The sequence below is a fragment of the Tachyglossus aculeatus genome, chromosome 4, assembly GCF_015852505.1.
Source record: "Tachyglossus aculeatus isolate mTacAcu1 chromosome 4, mTacAcu1.pri, whole genome shotgun sequence".
In the NCBI taxonomy this organism is placed as follows: domain Eukaryota; kingdom Metazoa; phylum Chordata; class Mammalia; order Monotremata; family Tachyglossidae; genus Tachyglossus; species Tachyglossus aculeatus.
In genome coordinates this window covers 74963321-74989234 of record NC_052069.1, presented here as the reverse complement: position 1 = coordinate 74989234, position 25914 = coordinate 74963321, and the positions used below count along the sequence as shown (strand labels likewise).

The following is a 25914-nucleotide window of genomic DNA, read 5'->3' as shown; positions in this document are numbered from 1 at the left end:
AGGAGAAACCATAAGAAATCTGACACTATAATTTTGTTTGCATCTCATTTTGTTTAACCATTACAAGACTGGTGCTTGTTTAAATTTATTCATTCATTCATTCAATAGTATTTATTGAGTGCTTACTGTATGCAAAGCACTGTACTTAGTGGTCGGGAGAGTACAGTATAACAACAAATAGACACATTTCCTGCCCACAGTGAGCAGTCTAGAGGGGGAGATGATATCATTGAAATTTTAGATAAGTGGGTTAATAAGTTACCCAATCCAAAAGTGAACAAAATTGGATTGGCTATCTCAGGTAGATGAATTCTCTGATCTAGCCACAGTCTGGATATCAGCCTTCCCCTCTATTACCCTGAAGCATCATGATCTAGTGATAAGATGGAGAGGTGGGGATGGGGGTAGTCCAAGAGTTGAGTTCCAGCCCTGCCACCAGGCCTGCTGTGAGACCTTCAGCAAGACAATTAACTTTGATGCACCTCAGTTTTCTCATCTGTCCGAAAGTTGTCTCTCCCTTGCTCACGGAGACATTGTGAAGATTAAATGAGTCAATTGAAGGGAAAGTGCTTTGGAAAAATAGACGGGCTCTCAGAAATGCCAGCTATTACAATTATTTCTACCTCAAACGTGCTTTTCTCATTTGGCAGGTGTTTCACGCTGGCCAGGCTTTCCGTTTGGGCCGTTATCCAATCCACTGGCACCTACTGGGAGACCTCCGGTTCAAGTCCTACGTACGAGGCTGTGCAATTCACCAGACCTACAACAGAGCAGTCACCGTCCACAACACCCACCACCTCCTGGTGGAGAGGAACGTGATTTATGACGTAAGAGGAGGAGCATTTTTTATAGAAGACGGGATCGAACACGGTAACATCCTGCAGTCTAATTTGGCAGTGTTCGTTCGGCAAAGCAGCGGCCTCCTCAACGATGACGTCACTCCAGCTGCATTTTGGGTCACCAACCTAAACAACTCCATAAGACACAACGCAGTTGCTGGGGGCACCCACTTTGGTTTCTGGTACCGGATGAACAACCACCCCGATGGGCCGTCCCACGATCCACATATTTGCCAGAAAAGGGTTCCCCTTGGGGAATTTTATAACAATACCGTGCACTCCCAGGGCTGGTTCGGTTTATGGATCTTTGAAGAGTATTTCCCCATGCAGACAGGCTCCTGCACTTCCACCGTACCAACGCCCGCGATATTTAACTCACTGACAACGTGGAATTGCCGGAAAGGAGCAGAGTGGGTGAACGGCGGCGCCCTTCAGTTCCATAACTTCATCGTGGTAAACAGCGCGGATGTTGGAATAGAGACGAAGAGGATCTTGGCACCTTATGTTGGAGGGTGGGGTGAATCCAGTGGAGCTGTAATCCAAAACGCCAAGATAGTTGGTCACCTGGATGACCTGGGCCTGGGCCCTTCCTATTGCAGTTCAAAAGGCTTACTTCTTCCATTTGATGAGGGCTTAACCGTGTCTTCGCTACACTTCATGAACTTTGACCGCCCACACTGCACTGCTATCGGGGTGACCTCCGTTGTTGGAGTTTGCACTGATGGATGTGGGGGCTGGAGTTCAAGATTTGCCTCCATCCGGTATTTTCGTACTCCAAACAAGGCCGGATTTCGTTGGGAGCATGAAGCAGTACTGACGGACACTGATGGATCCCTCACAGGTGAAATGATTTCTAATTCACATCAAAATATGATGGACATGGTTTTTTTTACATAGATAAAAAGACTCTTTCATTCCCTGCAGAAGAGTCAAATATAAACTAAAGCATGTCTGGGTTCCAGAATGACAAGTCGTATGGGAAACCAGAATATCACAGCTGAGAATTATTTTAGCACTTGATGAATTGTATAATCTCAGCTTTTCAAACAGCGTTAAGATTTGTGTGTTTAATAAGTTGTGAGGGTTTTGCAAATTCTGAAATAGTTCCAATTTCTTTCATCCGTTTTCAAATACTCGGAGTAGATGTCAATTCATGGGCACTTGAATGGTCTGAATACTTTATTTGAATCGGGTCCATAATGACTAGACGGCTAGGTACTTTGGAAATTCAAATTCTGTGGCTGAGAGTATTCAGAAAAATTTCACCGATGATACAGTATGTCAGTGATGTTTGATGATATTTGTATTAGGGAATGCCATAGATACAGAGATCATCTGTGAGTGGGGACAATAGTGACAATAATAATAATTTGTGGTATATTTTAAGCCCTTACTATGTGCCAAGCACAAAGATAATCAGGTCCCACGTGGCGCTGACAGTCTAAGTAGGAGGGAAACTAGGTATTGAATGCCCATTTTGCAGATAAGGGAACTGAGGCAGAGAGAAGTTAAGTGACTTGTCCAAGGTCACACAGCAGGTAAGTGACAGAGCCAACATTAGAACCCAGGTTTTCTGACTTCCAAGCCCTTGCTCTTCCAATTAGTCAATCAGTCAGTCATATTTATTGAGTGCTTACTGTGTGCAGAGCACTGTACTAAGTACTTAGGAGGGTACAGTACAACAATATAAGAGGCCCACTCAATGCTCACAAGTTTACAGTCTAGTTGGGAGACAGACATTCATAAAAATAAATAAATGATGGTTATGTACATAAGTGCTGTGGGGCTAGGAGTGGGGATGAATAAAGGGAGCAAGTCAGGGCAATGCAGAAGGGAGTGCAAGAAAAAGAGGGCTTAGTCGGAGAAGCGCTCAGGGGAGATGTGCCTTCAGTAAGACCTTGAAAAGAGGAAGAGAAATTGTCGGCTCTGAAGAGGGAGGATGGAAGGTTGTGGGTTCTAATCCTTCCTCTGCCACTTGTCTGCTGTGTGACCTGGGGCAAGTCACTTCGCTTCTCTGTGCCTGTTACCTTATCTGTAAAATTGGGATTGAGACTGTATGCCCCATATGGGACAGGGACTGTGTCTAGTCTGATTTGCTTGTACCCAGTGCTTAATTCAGTGCCCGGTACATAATAATAATAATAATAATAATGGCATTTGTTAAGCACTTACTATGTGCAAAGCACTGTTCTAAGCGCTGGGGGGCATACAAGGTGATCAGGTTGTCCCACGTGGGGCTCACAGTCTTCATCCCCATTTTACAGTTGAGGGAACTGAGGCTCAGAGAAGTTAAGTGACTTGCCCAAGGTCACACAGCATACATGTGGCGGAGTCGGGATTAGATCCCTCCACCTCTGACTCCCAAGCCCTGGCTCTTTCCACTGAGCCACGCAGCTTCTCTAAGCACTTAGTAAGCACTTAACAAATACCATTATTATGATTATTGTGTGGATGAGGTTGGTGGCGAGATGGATGAGATCCAGGTACAGTGAGTAGGTTGGCATTAGAGGAGCAAAGTTTGTGGGTGCTTCTTCCATGTTGCTTCGTTTATCGTGGTACATGATACATGGTACATTATAAAGGGGAAAAGAAGCAGGAAAGGGAGAGGAGAAGAGGAAGACAAAGAAGAAAATAAGAAAGAGGAGAATGAGAAGGAAAAAGAGGAAAAACAGGTAATTATTTTGCATACATTACAAACACATTGAACTAGTCAATAGTATTTCTTGAGTTCCCACTGTGTTTTAAGGACTTGGAAAGCGCAGATGACTTAGTAGGTATGGTCCCTACCCTGAAAGAACTTATAGTCTAGCAGGGGAGAGAGATGTTCAAATAATTTAAGAATAGCAGGGGAGAGAGATGTTAAAATAATTTACGAATAGAAGGAAAGTGAGAAGGAGGATAAGTAAATGAGTTAGTGCTTAAGTAAATTTGCTATATAAGACAAGTACATCCGCCAAGCTAGCTCTCTTCCTCCCTTCAAGGCCCTACTGAGAGCTCACCTCCTCCAGGAGGCCTTCCCAGACAGAGCCCCTTCCTTCCTCTCCCCCTCATCCCCCTGTCCATCCCCCCATCTTACCTCCTTCCCTTCCCCACAGCACCTGTATATATGTATATATGTTTGTACATATTTATTACCCTATTTATTTATTTATTTATTTTACTTGTACATATCTATTCTATTTATTTTATTTTGTTAGTATGTTTGGTTTTGTTCTCTGTCTCCCCCTTTTAGACTGTGAGCCCACTGTTGGGTAGGGACTGTCCCTATATGTTGCCAGCTTGTACTTCCCAAGCGCTTAGTACAGTGCTCTGCACACAGTAAGCGCTCAATAAATACGATTGATGATGATGATGAAGTTATGAGAGGTCAGGAAGCAGTGTAGCCCAGCAGAAAGAGCATGGGCTGGGTGTCAGAGGACCTATGTTCTCATCCTGGCTCTGCCACTTGCCTGCTATGTGACCTTGGGCAAATCATTAAACTTGGCTGTGCCTCATCTTCAACATAGATTCAATACCAGTTCTCCCTCCCAGTTAGACTGTGGGCCAGGGACTGTGTCCAACCTTATTATCTTGCATTATCCCCATGCTTAGTGTAGTGGTTGCCACATAATAAGCGCTTAACAAATACCACCATCATCATCATCGTCATCGTGACCTTCCCTTCGGAGAGATTGACAATTGTAGCAACAATAATAATTATGCTGTTAGTTAAACTCTCCTTATATGTTGAGCATTGTACTAAGCACTAAGGTCTATACAAAGTTAGACATATTATCTCTGCCATCTGGGGCTCACAGTCTACGTAAGAGGGTGAGCAAGTATTTCATCTCCCTTTTTCAGATGAGAAAATGGAAGCACAGAGAAGTTAAGTGAGTTGGCCCAAGTCACACAGCAAGTGGCAGAGATCAGGTACCAGATGGAGAGGGACACAGTGGCCAGTGCCCCCACCTGCCCCTGCCTACCACCCCAGCCCCCAGCACTGGTCTGGAGGGGTGGCTGTTGATGCCAGGGGCTGCTTTGTGGGTAGGACATCTTCATTCTGAGAAAATATTACTCAGATCTCCGGAAATTCTGAACCCTTGTTCCCCTATGTATCGGGGGCCATACCTACAGTCCAGAACCAGAATTGGGGCTCTTGCTCTCAGAGGATTGGGGTGGACTGATGGAGAGGAAAAAGTTAGGGTTCTTGGGAACGGGAGAAACATGCCTTCCCTCTTTTTTCCAGGCTAGAAATGAGGGTGAGGATTGAGGATGTGGTAGGAACCATTTGGAAGAATGGTTCAGTTCTGAGGCAGAGAATGGAAGAATCCTGTTCACTGGAGTGCGGTACTGAGCATTCAGAGTCCCTCTTCCAGGTTAACATGCTGAAAATAAGTGCCTGACTCAACAAAATTAACCTATTTAAGTGGAGGCTGAATTGTGTTTTAGTCCTAAATCGTGCTGTATTAGAATAGCATAACTCAGCATGCAGACCAGCATTTGTCTCCTGGCAGGTTGGGCCAGAAGGGGAGCTCAGATCATCAGATCAGCTCAGGTAGACAGAGCATACCTGAAATGCTGTATGTACCCTGTGACATATAGATTTTGTAGAAGTATTTGTTAAGTCCAATGGCCTCTACTTCATCTTAATCCTCCTTGTCCTCTCAGCTGCCTTCAGCATTACTGACCACTCCCTTCTCTTGGAAATGTTATTCGATGGTGACTTTGCTGACTCTATCTTCTCCTGGTTCTCCTCCTATCTCTCTAGCCACTCATTCTCAGTCTCTTTCACAGGCTCCTCCTCCGGCTCCCACCCCCTAACTGTGGGAGTCCCTCAAGGTTCAGTTCTGGATCCCCTTCTATTCTCCATCTACACTCACTCCCTTGGAGAACTCATTCTCTCTCAAGGCTTCAACTATCACCTCTATGCGGATGATTCCCAAATCTGCATCTCCAGTCCTCGTCTCTCTCCCTCTTTGCAGTCTAACATTTCCTCTTGTCTTCAAGACATCTCTACCTGGATGTCCTGCTGACACCCCAAACTTAACATGTCCAAAACAGAAGTCCTTATAATAATAATAATAATGATGATGATGATGGTATTCGTTAAGCACTTAGTATGTGCCAGGCACTGTTCTAAACTCTTAGGGAGTTACAAGGTAACCAGGTTGTCCCCCGTGGGGCTCACAATCTTAATCCCCATTTTACAGATGAGGTAACTGAGGCACAGAGAAGTTTAAACTTGTCCTAAGTCACACAGCTGACAAGTGGCGGAGCTGGAATTAGAACCCATGACCTCTGAGTCCCAAGCCTTTGCTCTTTCCACTGAGCCACGCTGCTTCTCTTCATCTTGCCACCCAAATACTGCCCCCTCCCTCTGATTTTCCCGTCACTGTAGAAAGCACCGCTATCCTTCTTGTCTCACAAGCCCATAACCTTGGCATTATCCTTGGCTCATCTCTTTCATTCAACCCACATATTCAATCTGTCATTAAATCCTGCCAGTTTATCCTTCACATCGCTAAAATCTTCCCTTTCCTCTCCATTCAAACTGCTACCACATTAATCCAAACAATCTCCCTATCCCGCCTTGATTACTCTATCAGCTTCCTTGCTGACCTCCCTGCCTCATGTCTCTCCCCATTCCAGACCAAACTTCACTCTGCTGCCTGGATCATTTATCTACAAAAATTCTCAATCCATGTTTCCCCAATCCTCAAGAACCTCCAGGGGTTGCCCATCCACCTCTGCATCAAACAGAGACTTCTTACCATTAGCTTTAGAGTAGTCAATCACCTTCCTACTTGACCTTGCTATTCTCCTACTGTAACCCAGCCCATCTACTTCACTCCTCTAATGCCAACCTACTCACTGTACTTCGATCTCATCTATCTTGCCACCAGCCTCTTATCCACATTCTGCCTCTGACCTGAAACGCTCTCCCTCTTCATATCCAACAGACAATTACACTTTCTGCCTTCAATCAATCAATCAATCGTATTTATTGAGCGCTTACTATGTGCAGAGCACTGTACTAAGCGCTTGGGAAGTACAAATTGGCAACACATAGAGACAGTCCCTACCCAACAGTGGGCTCACAGTCTAAAAGGGGGAGACAGAGAACAGAACCAAACATACCAACAAAATAAAATAAAGCTTCAATAAAGCTTCAAAGCTTTATTGAAGGCACATCACCTCCAAGAGCCCTTCCCTGACAAAGACCTCTTTTCCTTTTCTCCTGTTCTGCTCTGTGTTGCCCTGATATGTTCCCTTTATTCCCCTCCCACTCAGCTCCACAGGTCTTATGTACTTATCCGTAATTTATTTATTTCTATCAGTGTCTTTTTCTCCCTCGAGGCTGTGAGCTCACTGTGGGCAGGGAATGTTTCTACCAAAGCATTATATTGTACATATTGTTATATCACACTCTCCCAAGCACTTAGTACAATTCTCTGCACACAGTAAGTGCTAAATAAATTTGATCGTATTTGGCAGGCAGTTCCAAGTTTATAATCCTCTCCTAAAATGTTTGTTGGTTTCACAGGCCACAAAGGATACACAGTTGTACCACACAGCTCACTTTTAGACCCATCTCACTGCAGTCAACAGGCAGAATGGAGCGTTGGATTTCCTGGGTCTCTCTGTGACTCCTCTGTAAGCTTTCATCGTTTAGCATTCAACAAACCTACTCCCACTTCTCTTCTGGAAAAGGATGTGATCCTTTCCAACTTCTTTGGTAAGTTCAGTTTGGCAGTCCAAAGCACAGATTGATTTAATTGATCTAAGTTTGTCTAGAAAAATGAGTCTTTCTATATACAGATGCTACTGATATGTTCTCTTAATTGCATTCATAGTTGAAATAGTTTGGATATTTATTGTATTTTAGTAAACCATGGCCACAACCTGAGCATTATATTTGCTTCCTTGATCCTTTTCAAATTTCATTTTGAGGCTGTTGCTAAATCCAGCCGTTCTTTTCACCCCTGCAACATTTTCCAGATCCATTTCTTTCTCTCCATTTAAGAAGCAGCATGGCCTAGTGCAGTGTGGCTTAGTGGAAAGAGCACATGCTTGGGAGTCAGAGGATGTGGGTTCTAATCCCGTCTCCGCCACTTGTCTGCTGTGTGACTTTGGGCAAGTCACTTCACTTCTCTGTGACTCAGTTACCTCATCTGTAAAATGGGAATTAAGACTGTGAGCCCCACATGGGACAAACTCATTACCTTGTACCTACCCCAGTGCTTAGAACAGTACTTGGCACGTAGTAAGCGCTTAACAAATACTGTCATTATTGTTATTATTATTATTATTATTATTATTGGTAAGAACATGGCTCTGGGAGTACAAAGGATCTGGGTTCCAATCCTGCCTCATCCATTTTTCTGCTGTGTGACCTTGGGCAAGTCAATTAACTTCTCTGTACCTCAGTTACCTCATCTGTAAAATGGGGATTAAGACTGTGAGCCCCATGTGGGATATGGACTGTGTCCAACTTGATTAACATGACAGACAATTACTATTCCTAGCTTCAAAGCCTTATTGAAGGCACATCTGCTTCAAGAGGCCTTCCCTTGACTAAGCCCTCCTTTCTTTATTTTCCAATCCCTTCTGAATCGCCCTGACCTGCTCCCTTTATTCATGCCCCATCTCAGTCCCACGATATTTAGGTGCATATTTGTAATTTATTTATTTATAGTAATGTCTGTCTCCCCCTCTAGACTGTAAACTCCTTGTGAGCAGGAAATGTATCTTTTGTTATTTTGTACTCTCCCAAGTGCTTAGTACAGTGCTCTGCACCCAGTAAGCACTAAATAAATATGACAGAATGAATGAATGAATATCGACCCCAGCACTCAGTGCAGTGCCTGCCACATTGTAAGTGCTTAACAAATCCCATAAAATAAAATATAAAATAAATCCAAAGAGCCACCACCTTATCCAAGCAGTCCTTGGCCCCCTTCTGTTCTCTATCTATATTCCCTTGGTGAACTCATTTGCTCCCATGGCTTCAACTATCATCTCTATGCTGACAACACCCAAATCTACATCTCCACCCCTGCTCTCACCCCCTCCCTCCATGCTCATATCTTCTCCTGCCTTCAGGACATCTCCATCTGGATGTCTGCCCGCCATTTAAAACTCAACATGTCCAAGACTGAGCTCCTTATTTTCCCTCCCAAACCCTGTCCTCTCCCAGACTTTTCCGGCACTGGAGACGGCACTACCATCCTTCCCATTCTCCCCACACATCCAATCCGTCACCAAAACCTGCCAGTCTCACCTCCACAACATCACCCAGATCTTCCCTTTCCTCTCCATCCAAACCGCTACCTTGCTGGTTCAAACTCTCATCGTATTCCGACTGGATTACTGCATTAGCCTCCTCTCTGATCTCCCATCCTCCTGTCTCTCCCCGCTTCAGTCTATACTTCACTCTGCTGCCTGGATTATCTTTGTACAGAAACGCTTGGGGCATGTCACTCCCCTCCTCAAAAATCTCCAGTGGTTGCCTGTCAACCTACGAATCAAGCAAAAACTCCTCACTTTTGGCTTCAAGGCTGTCCATCACCTCGCCGTCTCCTACCTGACCTCCCTTCTCTCCTTCTACAGCCCAGCCCATACACTCAGCTTCTCTGCCGCTAACCTCACTGTGCCTCATTCTCGCCTGTCCCATCATTGACCCCTGGCCCACGTCCTTCCCCTGGCCTGGAATGCCCTCCCTCCACATATCCACTGAACTAGCTCTCTTCCTCTCTTCAAAGCCTACTGAGAGCTCACCTCCTCCAGGAGGCCTTCCCAGACCGAGCCCCTCCTTTTTCCTCTCCTCCTCCTCCCCTCCCCATCACCCCCCCTACCTATACCCTCCCCTCCTCCCCTCCCCACAGCACTTGTATATATTTGTAGATATTTATTACTCTATTTTATTTGTACAGTGATGTGCATATAGCTATAATTCTATTTATCCTGATGGTATTGATACCTATCTACTTGTTTTGTTTGGGTTGTCTGTCTCCCCCCTTCTAGACTGTGATCCTGTTGTTGGGTAGGGATCGTTTCTATTTGTTGCCGATTTGTACTTCTCAAGCACTTAGTACAGTGCTCTGCACACAGTAAGCGCTCAATAAATGCGATTGAATGAATGAATCTGTTTGGCTACTGTTAACCTGTTTACTCGTTTCTCTGGCTCCAATATTTCCTTTCTCCAGGCTATACTTCACTCTTATTGTCCAGATCACTTTTCTAAAATGTCTTTCTGCACACAACTCCTCCATCCTCTAAAATGAAAATCAGATTGTCCCTTGACATTTTGTAGCACATTTAGAGATTTACCCTGGATTTGCCCCATATTGCAGGTACTTGAGGGGAAGATGATTCAGAGAAGCTCCTTTCCCAAAGCATGTGGGGACAATCAAAGTGCAGGCAACTTTCCTCCAACCATCTGAACAGCCAGCCTTTCCCAATTGGAACCATTGCAGATAAAAGGACATTGAGACTGCTCTACCTCCACTGTCCTGTACAGAATAGCTGTGACCAGTGAACCTCAGTAATGTCCACTTAGCTTGCTGCTAACATCCCATGTCAGGGTATATTTGAACCACCGAGAGGCACAGGAAACTTTCTTGGGGTTTGCTCCTGGTCTGTATCCAGACAGCTCACAGAAGAAAGCCAACTTTCAAAGCAATAGTATGGTTTCCCTGAAGTAATGGGCTGACAGAGAGACTTGACCCAGATATACAAGTATTTTCCTCACACATACAGAAGTATTAATGTCAGAATCATATATCTCCCTTAGCTGGGAGTAAGTAATGCAATGGAAACAGTAATTAGACAATAAGGACTGGAAAACAAAATCCTGATTTAATTGCAGGCTGCCCCTAGTCTGGTAATGATCCTTAACTCAACCTGTATTGCCCTAAAACAGCAAAATCCAATATGCTTATCCTTGTAGAAGGCTCTCAGCAGAGGTTTCTTTTGTGGCTCAAATGTCATGGCACTAACTTCAATTGGCAGTGGAGAAGCAAGGGATTGTCTACTTTGTGTCTCTTTGCTTAACCTCCTCTTCATACCTCCCTTTTGTCCAAAATTGGTTCAGACCTCCCTTTTGTCCAAAACTCATTGAGCATTGGGAGATTTTCTCAGGTGGGCAGGAGTGATTGACAGGGCATGGAAATGTCTTTCCCCAGTGACAAGGTTTGGGCCTCCTGACAGAAAAGCCTGCAATATCTCTCTCTGGGACCCTGTGCCATCTGGGCAGATTGTCTCAATCCCTAATTCCTTTTATTCTATAAGGCTTTGGTTTTATAAATAACAGATATTCTCAGGAGCCTAGTCACCTTGGGAGAGGCCAGGGAAACCTATAATATCCCCAGTGCATATTTGCAGCCAGTAAAGGTGTGTTGGATGTTTGTGGCCTGAAACTGTTAGTCCAAGCCCTCGTGTGGCTTTTCATCTGCCCTCATGGAGTAGTGGATAAAGTACGGGCCTTACAGTCAGAAGGTCATGAATTTGAATCCCGGCTCTGCCACTCGTCTGTTCTGTGACTTTAGGAAAGTCACTTAACTCAATAGAACTCATCTGTGAAATGGGATTTAAGACAGTGAGTCCCATGTGTCCAACCCGATTTGTTTGTATCCACACCAGTGCTTAGTACAGTACCTGGCGTTTAGTAAGTGTTTAACAAATACTACAATTATTATTATAATTAGATTATTCCCCTATCAGCCCTTTCCTCCCTCTGCTTCACCTATGCACTTAGTCGTGTACTCCTTAAGCCCTTTGGTATTCACCCCAGCCCCACAGGGCTTGTGTGTTTATCCTTACACCTTATCATTTCCCCCATCTATAATTTATTTTAATGCCTATCTCCCTCTATAGACTATAAGCTCCCTGTCAATAGGGATCATGCCTATCAACTCTAATGTATTGTACTTTCCCAAGTGCTTAGCACAGTGATCTGCACACCATAAGAGCTCCATAAATGCGATTGATTGATTGATTGAATAGTATTTATTAAGCCCCTGCTGTGTGTGGGGAACTAACTAAACACTTGGGAAAGTACAATACTGTAGAGTTAATAGACATGATTCCCTTATAATTGCTCTATACTCTTTCAGCTTGGTTTGATCTTGATATAATGAATGTACAATATGAATTTAGAACATATTTCTGGTAGGGCACAATTTGAAATACAGAAAGCTAAATTATATTACAGGAATGCAAAGGTTTTAACTTTTAACTTTATGATGCCATTATTAAAAATCTATTACTTATAGAAATAACATTGAGAGTAGTATTTATCTTTCCTATGCACAGAAGCAACAATTCAGTTACAAAATTCAGATGATGAGAAGTTTTAGGAGATTTGGTCATTAAAATTTGAAAGCTGAAGTAGAGCAATTCTATAAGTTGATTTATTTTTCTAGATTAGATAAAGAATCAAACTAATTAACTACTAGTTAAGTAATTAAGAAAGTGGCTATCTCCCAGTTTCTCCTTGAGTAATGCAAAAAGGGAGGGAGTTAGTGGTGTTCATAAAAGCTGCTTGATTTTTTTTTTTGTCTCCTCCACTCACTTTTACAGGAACAAGTGTTGTCCCCTTTCAGAAGAAACGACTGACTCATTTATCTGGTTGGATGGTGTTAATTCCAAATGCAAATAGTATTAATTGGTACTTTAAAGGTGTTGATCACATAACTAACATCTCATATACTGCCACTTTCTATGGATTTAAGGTAAAAAGCTCTGCCGAAATAATTTTGTTCTAAGAAATCTCCTGCACTTTGGAAGCCTCTCGAAGTCTTATTGATGCCTGAACAGGTTCCTTAGGGTATTGGGGAATCCTTTAGGCTGTGCATTATTGCTCTCAGATATTAGAAGGAGGTTCAGAGCCTTGAGCTCATCTCAACTTCCACAGCAGCCTTAGACCTTTTAAGGACAAGATCAGTTCCGAGCATCCCAGAGGGTCTGGGAGCATCTCTGAGGTTTTAGATGTGAGTTCATTATTAAGTCAATAGAATCCAAGGAAGGGATGATCACTAGAAAGCTAGCCACGTTTAATCCTTCCTTCCTTTTTATTTTTCATTAAGCTATTACTGTGTACCAGGCACTGAATGAAGCACTGGAGTAGATACAAGCTAATCAGGTTAGACACAATCCCTGTCCTACATGGGGCTCCTGGTCTTAATCCCCATTTTACAGATGAGGTGACTGAGGCACAGAGAAGTGAGGTGACTTGCCCAAAGTCACACAGCAGATAAGTGGTGGAGCTGGAATTAGAACACAAATTCTTCTTACTCCCCGTGCTATGCTTTATCCACTAAGCCATGCTGCTTCTCTAGTCACAACACGTATCTTAAATGCTCTGGAATCTCCTCATCTGGGGGGATCTGTTAAGAATCATCATCATCATCATCAATCGTATTTATTGAGCGCTTACTGTGTGCAGAGCACTATACTAAGCGCTTGGGAAGTACAAGTTGGCAACACATAGAGACAGTCCCTACCCAACAGTGGGCTCACAGTCTAAAAGAATCATTTATCATTTTAGAGTTGTAGACTCAGTGGGAATATGCAGATTTCTGAGTATGAAATTCAACAGCGACTAGAAAGCCAACAAAAAGTTTTAGAGCTCTAATTTAATTTAGGTCCTGTTAGACTGTAAGCACCTTGAAAATATATGTACATCCTGTTAGAGGGTAGAGACCATTTCTTTTGTTTCTGGTGTACAGGTGTTTATCACATGGCTATACCCAAAAGATATTCAGCATTGCTAATGAAAATATACATTTGGTTATAAAATAAGTCATAGTTTTCCTTATATACTTTTTCTCCATAGTGGGTGTTTCCTGCTGTTATGGAAATAGGGAATGTTCTTCCAACAACATGTATTTATCTGTTTGGGACGTGACGCAGTTTTGGAAGAAAATTGCATAGTTGTTCAAGACATGGGCTATTATGAATTTTCCTTAACATGGGCTCGTCAAGAATGTAAACTCCCACATTACAGAAGATCTGGGTGTACCTTTATTTGTCTGTTGTTGTACAGGAGGAAGATTATGTAATAATATCCCATAATTTCACACAGCATTTTGACAAGGTCATTATTACTGATAAAAGGAATGGATCCACAAATCCATTAAATTGGAGTTCCAACAGAAATGGAGACTGGCATCTCGAAGAAAATACTACCACTTTGTTCTACCTGGGTATATATTCCCTGGGCAGAAATTGTACCTGAGTCTCATTTGTGAAGTAGGGTAATGATTACTGGGATATTGAACTACTGTAATTTTTATTGTAATTATTTTCTTACAAAGGCCAAATGGAATTATTACTTGTGCCCCTTGCAAAAATCCTGAGATTGATATTTCATAGATACAAATAGGAGGTACCCTGGGGAAAAGAAATTAAATCCTCTGAATTCTGCAAAATTTGCATGTTCATGTTGTGGGACATTACAAGACAAAAGTTTATCTTAATATGCAAGTCAGTTTGTTTTTTTTGCCTGGACCTTCCGAGCCACTGAATTACCTTTAATGACATTTGGAGAGAAAATTTATCTTCTGAGTGGAAGGAAAAACTAAGAGGCCATGCACTAATTAAAATATCACCCTAAACCCAGGAACGAATTGGAGTCGATATTTAAAGGATGCTGGGATTCTCAGTTGAGAGTTGGTAATCTACTTCCTCGTTAATGTTTTTTCTTCTCTTTCAGTGTCAGGAAGGAAGAGTCACCCACAGAGCCCTGTTCAGGCTGCTGCTAGATCGCTCGATGCTGATGTGAGAGATATCAGTGTTCATTTTGGAGCTTTCCATTACCCTGTGGAAGACTGTATCCCATCATCTTCATCAGCAAGGAATCACCTTCCCAGGAAACGGCCAGCGATATACAAGTATATGAATTTTTAAATGCTGCTTCCATATTTTTTTTTCTGAGGAATACCAAAAGATCTCTCCTATTTAGGGCCCAGAATCTAAAAGGCCGGGAAAGTAGCTGTTTTATCCTGATTTTACAGATGAGGAAATTGAGGCCCAGAGAGGTTAAGGGACTTGCCCAAAGTCTCACAGCAGACTAGTGGTAGTCTTGTTTTAAATCTGAAATTGAATTTGACTTTAAACTTGATGTTCATATGACTTCTAAAGAGCCTCCTGCATTAAAAAAATATGTTTTGTGTTTATTTGTCTAACTGGCCATCTTAGGACAGTGTGTGATCCATGGAGCACATTTTCATGGCACTAATCAATTCAAACACAAATGAAAATATTTGGGCAATGAGCAACATTCAGAGCTCAGTCATCATCTACCCTCAGCCCCTCTCCTCAGCTCCGCTTAATGACTGAATTTCTACCAGAAGGTGAATCTTTAAATCTGGTGATGGACGCTAAAGAAAAAGGTCCAGGACTATCTGTATTGGGTGAAGACCACTGGAGCTGAGTGCCTACATGCTTGTGATGTGTTCGGAAACCAATAAGTCAGCAGGGAGCCTCTCTCAGGACAAAGGAATCCTGATGAAGATATTATAATTAATAAGTACCATAGTTAATTACTAAACAGGACAAAGAAAAAATTGGGTGCTAAAGCTTAATATGTGTGGGGGGGGGACACAGTAATTATTATTGAATAACTTCTGTGTGCAGAGCACTGAACTTGGGATCATATAATCAAAATAGAAGATGCGGTCCCGGCACTTGAAGAGCTTAGAATTTGATCGGGGAGGCCTACGATATTGGCAAATGGTGCAAATACTCCAGAAAATGTTAATATCAACTAGAAAATAGGCTCAGTTCCAGTGCATGTGTGTGTATGTGCGTGCATGCGCATACGTATGTGCTTGTGTATATATGTGTGTTTGTGTTGCATTTTTATTCCCATGTTGTTTGGAAGTTAGGCTTGTAGGAAGTAGAAACGATGTTTCCCTCTGACCTCTAAACAGATTGGCTCTGTTCTTCTGAGGCCAAAGTCTTAACCTGAATATTGCACCAACATTTCCCTTAGTTAAGATATTAAAACTGGATGTATTTCTTTCCCTTCAAAGACTGTTGCTGGTGCTTTTCTGGAAGAGAAGGAAATATGATTTTCTTTAGGAGTAGAGTGCCTGCACTTGTGTCTATCATTTTTTAAATTGCAAATGTGTCAGCTACTTCTCCCAAAACAAAATTTGTAAGCTAAATTTTCTTAGCTTCATATACAGTTTGATGCACTAGACAACTAGTGATGATGATGAACATCATGAGGACTGTGACAGTGACTAGCTTTTCCTCTTTTTTCAGTTTGTGGTCAAACGATTCTTTCTGGCAATCATCTCAGGAAAATAATTACACTATTCCTCAGGAAGGAGCAGATGTGTTGATCCCGGAAGGCAAGTACAATCAATTAGTGGTATTTATTGAGCATGTAGGCTCAATATGGGCAGAGAACCTTTCTGCTAATTCTGTTAATAATAGCATTTATTAAGCGCTTACTATGTGCAAAGCACTGTTCTAAGCGTTGGAGAGGTTACAAGGTGATCAGGTTGTCCCATGTGGGGCTCACATTTTACAGATGAGGTAACTGAGGCACAGAGAAGTTAAATGATTTGCCCAAAGTCACACAGCTGACAATTGGCAGAGCTGGGATTTGAACCCATGACTTCTGACTCCAAAGCCCGTGCTCTTTCCACTGAGCCACGCTGCTTCTCTAATTCTGTTGTACTGTATTCCCCCATTCACTAAGAACAGTGCTTGACACATGGTAAACACTCAGTAAATACCATTGATTGATTGATTAGCTGTGTGCAGAGCACTGTACTAAGTGCTTGGGAGAGTACAATTCAATGGAGTAGATGGGCATGATCCCTACCCACAAAGAGTTTATACTCTAAAGAGAAACATGAACATAATTTTTGACAGTCCATAAACTGACTGGATAGAAGTTTGGTGATTATACAAACCATTATGCAAGTACAAATGGAGAAAGGTCAGGCACTGAATTGGTTGACTTACTTGAAACATACTATCTGCACGTTAAAATGTATTGCATCAACATAGCTGGAGAAATTGAAGCATAAACTAAGCAGCCATTATTAATGACTTTAGAGAAATTCTTTGACTACGAAAATAGTGTCCAGTTCCCTCTATTTTTTTAACATAAAAAATGAGGCTATCTGGTGGGATTGCAAACTGTGTTGGAAACACAACCCACATGTTCCAGATTACCACACTGGTGTCTTACACCACTTCATGAATTATCTTTCAAAAGCACTCATCCTTTCATTTCTTACCCTCCCCTTTATTTGTTTTCATTTTTCCCTCTGTCATTGCTCCTTCTTTGGTTGTTTTCTGTTTTCCTCTATCTTTTACCATTTTGTCCTACTTTTTCCTCTCTTTTCCTAGTCAATTCCTGTTTTACTTTCACCTCTTTTTCTACCTCCTGAATTTCTCTTTTTTGTCCTTTGTACTCTTCCCGCTTTGTGTCTTCTTTCCTATCTGATCTTCAAATTTTTCATCCAATCTTTTTCTTTGATTTGAGAACAGATATGATGAGAGTAATGATAATAATATTTATTAAGCACTTATCACATGTCAAGCACTGTACTAAGTGCTGGGATAGATATAAGATAATCAGCTCAGATAAAAACCCTGCCCCTCATTGAGATTTCAGTGTAAGTAAGAGGGGGAACAGATATTGAATTCCCATTTTACAGTTTAGGCAACTGAGGCATTGAGCAGTTAAGTGATTTGTCCAAGTGATAGAGACAGGATTAGATACCAGGCCTGTGCTATTTCCACTAGGCCCTGCTGCATAAACTTGCCCCCGTCTATTACATCTAATTCTACCAGTTTGTTTGTTGTCACTGCACATTTCAGCTGAAGTGCACCAGCAGAATAAAGGAAATGTTCCTCCAACAGCATGATGCAGTGTCAGAAGAACCAGTTATATGGGTTTTAATTCGGCTCCCACAGTTGCCTACTGTGCCTTTTTCCTCAGCTATAAAATGGAGATTAAATACCTTTTCTCCCTCCCACTTAAACCGTTATCACCATGTGGGGCTGGGACTATGTCCAATAAACATATATTGTGTCTCTACCATTGCCTAATGCAGTACTTGGCACATGGTAAGTGCTTAACAAATACCACAGTTACTGTTATTATTCACTCAGTGCTGGCTGTGAGATGAATACTAAAATGTGGGTTTATGTAAGAATGCCACTCCAACACTGTAGAATAACTGAGTGCATATCCTTCCTGTATTCCTCTCAGCACCATTGCATCTTCGCCTAAGGAGGTGGATGGTATCAAAACAATTAAGGGCACAGTATTTTCTCAAGAAGTATTTATAAGCCAAGCCCTCATCAGCACAAGGGCTAGATCCAGAGTGATCAGATCAGACTCCATCCGAGACCCCAGGAGACTCACCGTCTAAGAGATAGAGTTGGGTATCTTATCTCCATTTTACACATGGGGAAACTGAGAACTAGAATGATAAAGTCCAGGTGACCCAGCAGGTCAGGGCAGGGCTGGGATTAAGAACCAAGAGATCTCCTGACGTCCAGTTCTGTGCTTTTCCACCACCAGGTCAAAAGTCCCCCATTAAGGGTAATATATGATGGAGGAAATGTTGCTGAACTCACATGATATATTAGAAACAGCATTTTTTATGGCCTAGTGGCAATTAATGATTTGCATACAGCTATAATTCTATTGTTCTGAGGATTTTGATACCTGTCTACATGTTTTGTTTTGTTGTCTGTCTCCCCCTTCTAGACTGTGAGCCCGTTGTTGGGTAGGGACCGTCTCTATATATTGCCGACTTGTACTTCCCAAGTACTTAGTACAGTGCTCAATAAATATGATTGAATGAATGAAAAAGCACGGGTTTAGGAGTCAGAGGACATGGGTTCAAATCCCATCTCCTCTACCTGTCTCCTGTGTGACCATGGGAAAGTCACTTTACTTCTCTGTGCCTCAGTTACCTCATCTGTAAAATGGGGATTAAGATTGTGATTACTTTGTGTCTACCCCAGTGCTTAGAGCAGTGTCTGGCACATAGTAAGCACTTAACAAAATACCGTAATTATTATTATTATTATTATTTTTCAGGAACCTGGCTCGTAGTGGATGCTGAAATGCCACCTATGGGAAGACTCACTATCTTTGGAGTTCTGGAACTAGAAGAGAATAAAAATAACTTCCGAGCTAAAAATGCAACCTATGGAAAAGTCGTATTGAATGCAACATATATATCAGTGCAGGTAAGGAGAGGGAAGTCTAAAAATTTGTTTTACTTGGGATTAAATATAGAGAATCTGGTTGATTATTTGACAGATGGTTCATGAAGTGTCATTAAGACGCTGACTCCTGAGTGGATTATGAAGGCATGTATAGTATCTATCTCATTCAGCACGCGTATTCGGTCTGTCATGGATTCCATCACAACATTTCTAGAATCTACCCCTTCCTCTCCATCCAAACTGCTGCCACATTGAGCCAATTGTTTATGATTTCCTACATTGACTACTTGATTATCAATTAACCAATGATATGTACTGAGTGCTTACCATGTGCCAAGCACTGACAAACTCCTCACCATTGTCTTTAAAGCAGTCCATCACCTGCCCCCTTCTTGCTTCTCTCCTTCTACAACCCAGCCTGTATACTTCGCTCCTCTAGTGCTAGCCTTCTCACTGTGCCCCGATCTTTCCCGTCTTGCCACCGACTCCTAGATCATGATCTGCCTCTGGCTTGGAACTCCCTCCCTCTCAAATCTGACAGACAATTACTCTCCCCCCATGCTTAAAAGCCACGTCTCCTCCAAGAGGCCTTCCCAGACTAAGCCTCACTTTTCCTCATCTCCCACTCCCTTCTGTGTCACCCTGACTTACTCCCTTTACTTTCCCCCCCGCCGCCTCAAGCCTCACAGCACTTATATATATTTCTGTAATGTTATTTATTTGTATTGATGCCTGCCTCCCCCCCTCTAGACTGTGATCTCGTTGTGGTCAGGGAATGTCACTATTTATTGTTGTATTGTACTTTCGCAAGGGCTTAGTACAGCGCTCTGAACACAGTAAGTGCTCAATAAATACAATTGAAGGAATCAGTGACTATATTAAGTGCTTGGGAGAGTACAACAGAGTTGGTAGTCCCTATCCCTGCCCAAAAGGAGCATACCAATTAGTTGGGGAGACAGGCATTAAAATAAATTACAGATGGATATAAATATAGATGGGGGTGGACATAAGTCACTCTGGGGTTGGCTGGTGGCGAATATCAAAGTGCTTAAGGGTTACAGAGTGTAAAAATATACCTGTATACCTGTATATATGTATATATGTTTCTACATATTTATTACTCCGTTTATTTTACTTGTACATATTTACCCTATTTATTTTATTTTGTTAATATGTTTTGTTTTGTTGTCTGTCTCCCCCTTCTAGACTGTGAGCCCGCTGTTGGTTAGGGACCGTCTCTATATGTTGCCAACTTGTACTTCCGAAGCGCTTAGTCCAGTGCTCTGCACACAGTAAGAGCTCAATAAATACAATTGAATGAATGAATGAATAAAAAAAGTGACACAGAAGGAAGGGCTTAGACAGGGTGGTGAGGGCTTAGTCAGAGAAGGTCTCATGGAGAAGATATGATTTTAGGAGTGCTTTGAAGATTAGAATAGTGTCCCTTATTGTGTTCACAGTCTTAGTTCTCATTTTACAGATAATAATAATAATAATAATAATAATAATAATTGTATTTATTAAGCGTTTACTATATGCCAGGCACTGATGCACAGAGAAGTTGAGCGAATTGCCCAAAGTCACACAACAGACAAGTGGTGGTAAAGTGATTAGAAATCAGGTCCAAGTCCCAGGCCTGCACTCTTTCTTTTCACTAGGCCATTCTGTTTTTCTCACTTTAGTAGACCTGTTCTCAAGGTCCCAAATCAAAGTTTAATTGCCAACAAAAATGAATTCCTTACTATTATTAACAATAATAATAATAATTGTGGTATTTAAGTGCTTACTTTGTGCCAGGCACTGTACTAAACAATGGGGGGTTGATACAAGCAAATTGGGTTGGAAACAGTCCCTGTCCCACATGGGGCTCCCAGTGTCAATTCTCATTTTACAGATAACTGAGACACAGGAAAGTGAAGTGACTTGCCCAGGGTCACTCAGCAGACAAGTGGCAGAGCCGGGATTAAACTCAGGACTTCTGACTCCCAGACTTGTGCTCTCTCCACTAGGTCCATGCTCTATCTGGGGATAAGGCTAAGTAATGTTAATAGGATTTGGGCAAAATTTGAATTTGCCCATGAGCTAGGATTAGGGATTATTTCACAATTCAATAAATGCCAAAGACATTTCTTAGAGTACTTAGAAAAGGACACCTCCCCCACCCTCTGCCTTTTTTTTAATGTGAGTCCAAGAGACATCGATTGAGCAGATCCCAAGGGTGTAGCATAAACTGAAATACTTATGGGAGTTATAGCCTGCTTTGCCACAAATCTCCAAATCAAGACTTCACCTAATGAAATTTCAACTCATACAACAAAACCACATCCAAGGCACCCTTCTATCGTTCTCCCTGCAACTGTGTCTCTCCACTCAGTTTCCTATTCTTGGGGGAATTCCAATTCCAGAAAGTCAGGTGTCCACCTTCTGCTCTCCTTTTCCTTACACCCCCTCCCCTTCTCGCTTTCTCGTTGAAATGGAAACTGTGAATCCCTCAAATTTCTTATTGTTATGCCCAAACTCTGGCCTTGGGCCATTAAATTTCCTTTGCTTAGTATAGAAAATGCCTCTTTTTCTGCCTTCTTTTTATCACAATGGGCTTAGAGTTATGAGTTTTTGCTGTGAGGTCCCCTGCTCCTTACATGACTCATTTGGGAAACAGAGGGTATTTAAGTGCCTACTGGGTGCCTACTGTGTACTAACCACTGTGTAAAAATACACAGGTGATAATTAGACATGGTTCCTTTACCCAAGGAACTCATAGTCAAAGACTGGGAAGGGAGTTTGGTGAAAGACAAATAAGGAATGATGAGATGATAAAAACACAAAAACAGCATAAAAGAGCAGGGCAGTGATAAATACAGAAAAAGCTATTGGATATCATGATTAGGTGAGCAGAGATTCAGCCTTCTCACAGTTATTATCCTTGACCCCTGGCTCTCATTCAATCCACATATTCAATCCATCACTAAATCCGGTCGATCCCAACTTCACAGCATCACTAAAATCCACCCTTTCCTCTCCATCCAAACTGCTTCCACATCAACACAATCACTCATCCTATCCCACCTGGATTACTGCATCAGTTTCCTTGCTGACCTCCCAGCCTCCTGTCTGTCCCCACTCCAGTCCACACTTCACTCTGTTTCCCGAATCAGTATTCTACAAAAACGCTCAGAACATGTCACCCCACTCCTCAAAAAACTCCAGTGGTTGCCCACCACCTCCGCATCAAACAAAAACTCCTCATCATTGGCTTTAAAGCACTCATTCAACTTGCACCCTCCTACCTCACCTCGCTACTCTCCTACAACAACCCAGCGACTACACTTTGCTCTTTTGGTGCCAACCTTCTCATTATACCTCAATCTTTCCTGTCTCGCCACCAACCCCTCGCCCACATCCTGCCTCTGGACTGGAATCTGGTAGACAATTACTCTCCCCTGCTTCAAAGCCTTATTGAAGGCACAACTCCTCCAAGAGGCCTTCCCTTTCCTCTTCTCCCACTCCCTTCTGCATCACCCTCCCTCCCAGCCCCACAACACTTATGTATATATCTACAATTTATTTATTTATATTACTGCCTGTCTCCTCCTTTAGACTGTAAGCTTATTGTGGGCAGGAAATGTGACTGTTTATTGTTGTACTGTACTCTCCCAAGTGCTTAGTACAGTGCTCTGCACAAAGTAAGGGCTCAATAAATACAACTGAAAGAATGACTGAGTCCCAACATTCGCATTGGTCTCAGCCTCTGTAACAGCAACAGTCTTCCAGATGCTCTGAAAGTTGGGAAATTATGTTGCTGGTGTTTTCTCCCCCTTCTAGGACTAGAGTAGAGGCTGAAGGGAAATTCCAATAGTATGAGAATTGAGCAGCTTTCCTCCCACCTGCAGGCTTGGGGGTAGTTCACCGATACAGGATCTGGTTAGTGTTCGTGTTGACTGTGTATCCTCACTGTCTGAGGGTGAAATAGGGGCTGACGGGAAATCCCAATGGCATGGGGACCGAGCAGCTTCACTCTCGGCCTGCAAGGCTGTTGGGCTTAATCCCCATTTTACAGATGAGGTAACTGAGGCACAGAGAAGTTAATTGACTTGCCCAAACTCACACAGCTGACAATTGGCAGAGCTGGGGTTTGAACCCATGACCTCTGACTCCAAAGCCCATGCTCTTTCCACTGAGCCACGCTGCTTCCTCCCAACTCCAGGATTGGGGTTAGTACTTTGATATAGGATTTGGCTAGTGCTTGTACAGACTACGTGTCCATACCATTCTGAGTGTGGAACAGGAGCTGATGGGAAATCACAGTGGTTTGGGGGCTGAGCAGCTTCTCTCCTGATCTGCAGGCTTAGGTAGGAGGAGGGAGCATACGCTGATACGGGATCCGGCTAATCCTCACGCTGACGGTGTGTCCTCACTGTTCTGAGGGTGGAACAGGGGCTGGTGGCAATTAATTGGAAACAGGAGAGGGTCCTGAACTTCCACCTCCTTTTTGCTGTATTTTTCCTACAATTCTTCCCGTTTGAATGAATTTCCACTTCACTCTAGGGTGGCAGGTTAATCGGTGGCTGGGAAGAAAGACCATTCAAAGGAGAACTAGAGATTATCCTCAGAGGAAGTCATTCTACCCCAGACTGAACTCTATCAGAAGGAGTTAACCAAGGGTCCAAGGTCTTAGGTAAGAAGATCTGGCTATAGAAGTTTTCCCATGTTGTGAGCCAGTGCTTGGCAAGTTGGCATAATGATTGCTCTTAAGGATTAAGGTTATGTGGGTCTATGCGGTTTTATTGTGTTTCTAAGTTGTTGAAATCCGGTAGTTGGCTTAAATGATTAGTTGGAAATACTTCTACTTAAAGAGAATAGAAATCGAAGCAAACCTGAATGAATTTTAGAGGAATCCTTAGATTAGTTATGTTTTAAGAATAAAAATATTTCAGTAATGTAATACAAGCAAATTCAAATCATACTTCTCATTTGTAAAACCTGTTATATTCTTATTTTATCTGTAGCATGAAAGATCAGTATTTACATTTGTATGACTATTTATCTATCTGTAGTTATGTATATATGCATATATTTTTCTATCCCACACACAAGCACACATTGCTAATATAGGAGTTGTTTCTTTAGATTCCTGTTGCTTTGGTAGGAAAGAGCTTCTTGGAAAATACTAAGTTGATACTGCTGCATTATCCTAGAAAGATAATAATGGCATTTGTTAAGTGCCTACTATGTGCAAAGCACTGTTCTAAGCACTGGGGAGGATACAAGTTGATCAGGTTGTCCCACGTGGGGCTCCCAGCCTTAATCCCCATTTTACAGATGAGGTAACAGAGGCACAGAGAAGTGAAGTGTCTTGCCCAAAGTCAAACAGCTGACAACCAGCAGAGCTGGGATTTGAACCCCGTGACCTCTGACTCCCAAGCCTGTGCTGTTTCCACTGAGCCAAGATAGTCTTGACTATTTGTTCTACCAACTTTAACCTAATCCTTCAATGCCGAAAGTGCTAAATGTTTTAATAAAACCTCCTGTTGAAAACACAGAATAAGGTAGTATTGTGATGTTGTTTTAGAGAAGCAGCATTGCCTAGTGGATAGATCATGGGCTTGGGAGTCAGAGGGACCTGGGTTCTAATCCCACTCCTCCATCTGTCTGCTGTGTGACCTTGGGCAAGTCAATTCACTTCTCTGTGCCTCAGTGACCTCATCTGTAAAATGGGAATTAAGACTGCGAGCTGCATGCGGGACAGGGACTGTGTCCAACCTGATTTGCTTATATCCACCCCAGCACTTAGTCAGCCTGGCACATAGTAAGTGCTTAACAAATATCACAATTATGATTATTTATCATTTTCCCCCAGGGGTATTTGGTGAACTGGATCTTCATGGAATTCCACGTGCAGTATATAGAACAAAACTCTCAAAAACGGCTCTGGCAGGTTCCAAAAGCTTATCGCTGGTACATGCTGTGGACTGGAAGGTAAAAGTCATGATTTTCCCATAACATGTAAAGAAGTGGATATAGAGAAAGGGTGTCTTTTCAGAATGCTCCTCCCTTCCATAATCAATTAAGTACTTCTACAAAACTAGGGAAATTCAGAGTTTGTTAGTGTGAGGATGGGTATCCAAATGAACCTGTACTATTATTTTTCAGGAGTTGTTTAGGTGGGGATTCTACTTAATGGTAAAGGGTTGAATGAAAGATCCAGTCAACTGTATTTTTTGAATGCCTCCGCTTTGTAGAGAACTGTATTAACACTTGGGAGAATACAGCAGGGTTAGTAGCTGAGGTGAGAAGCAGCGTGGCTCAGCTGAAAGAGCACGGGCTTTGGAGTCAGAGGTCTTGGGTTCAAATCCCGGCTCCGCCAATTGTCAGCTGTGTGACTTTGGGCAAGTCACATAACTTCTCTGGGCCCCAGTTCCCTCATCTGTAAAATGGGGATTAAGACTATGAGCCCCCCTGTGAGACAACCGGATCACTTTGTAACCTCCCCAGCACTTAGAACAGTGCTTTGCACATAGTAAATGCTTTATAAATGCCATCATTATTAAACATTAAATAGTAAATATTATCCCTGCACTCCAGAAATCTAGCTGGGGAGACAGAAACCAAAATAAATTATAGGTAGGGGAAAGTCACAGAGTTTAAAGATATGTCCATAAGTGCTGCTTTGGGGGGAGGTGTGGGTGTGAGTACCCAAGTGCTGAGGTGGCAAATCATCCTGAAGTAGTAATTAGGGGAGAAATATGGTAGGGAATGAAAGATTAATCAGTGAAGGCTGCCCCAAAGAGATGATATTTCGGAAGATATGATTTCTGAGCTATGATTTCAGAAAGGCCCTTGAAGATGGGGAAAGTGGTGTTCTGTAGGATATGAAGAAGGGGGAGGA

The 25914-nt window shown here is 42.5% G+C and overlaps 1 protein-coding gene across 1 annotated transcript in view; it reads left to right on the top strand.

Moving 5' to 3' along the window:
* PKHD1L1 (PKHD1 like 1) overlaps window positions 1–25914 on the top strand; it is a 182939-nt gene that overhangs the window by 113719 nt on the left and 43306 nt on the right. Inside the window, 9 exon segments of the mRNA XM_038745633.1 lie at window positions 651–1680; window positions 7363–7554; window positions 12399–12550; window positions 13864–14023; window positions 14533–14710; window positions 16089–16177; window positions 18898–19049; window positions 23574–23703; window positions 24886–25004. Of these exon segments, the coding sequence (XP_038601561.1) occupies window positions 651–1680; window positions 7363–7554; window positions 12399–12550; window positions 13864–14023; window positions 14533–14710; window positions 16089–16177; window positions 18898–19049; window positions 23574–23703; window positions 24886–25004 (2202 nt within the window).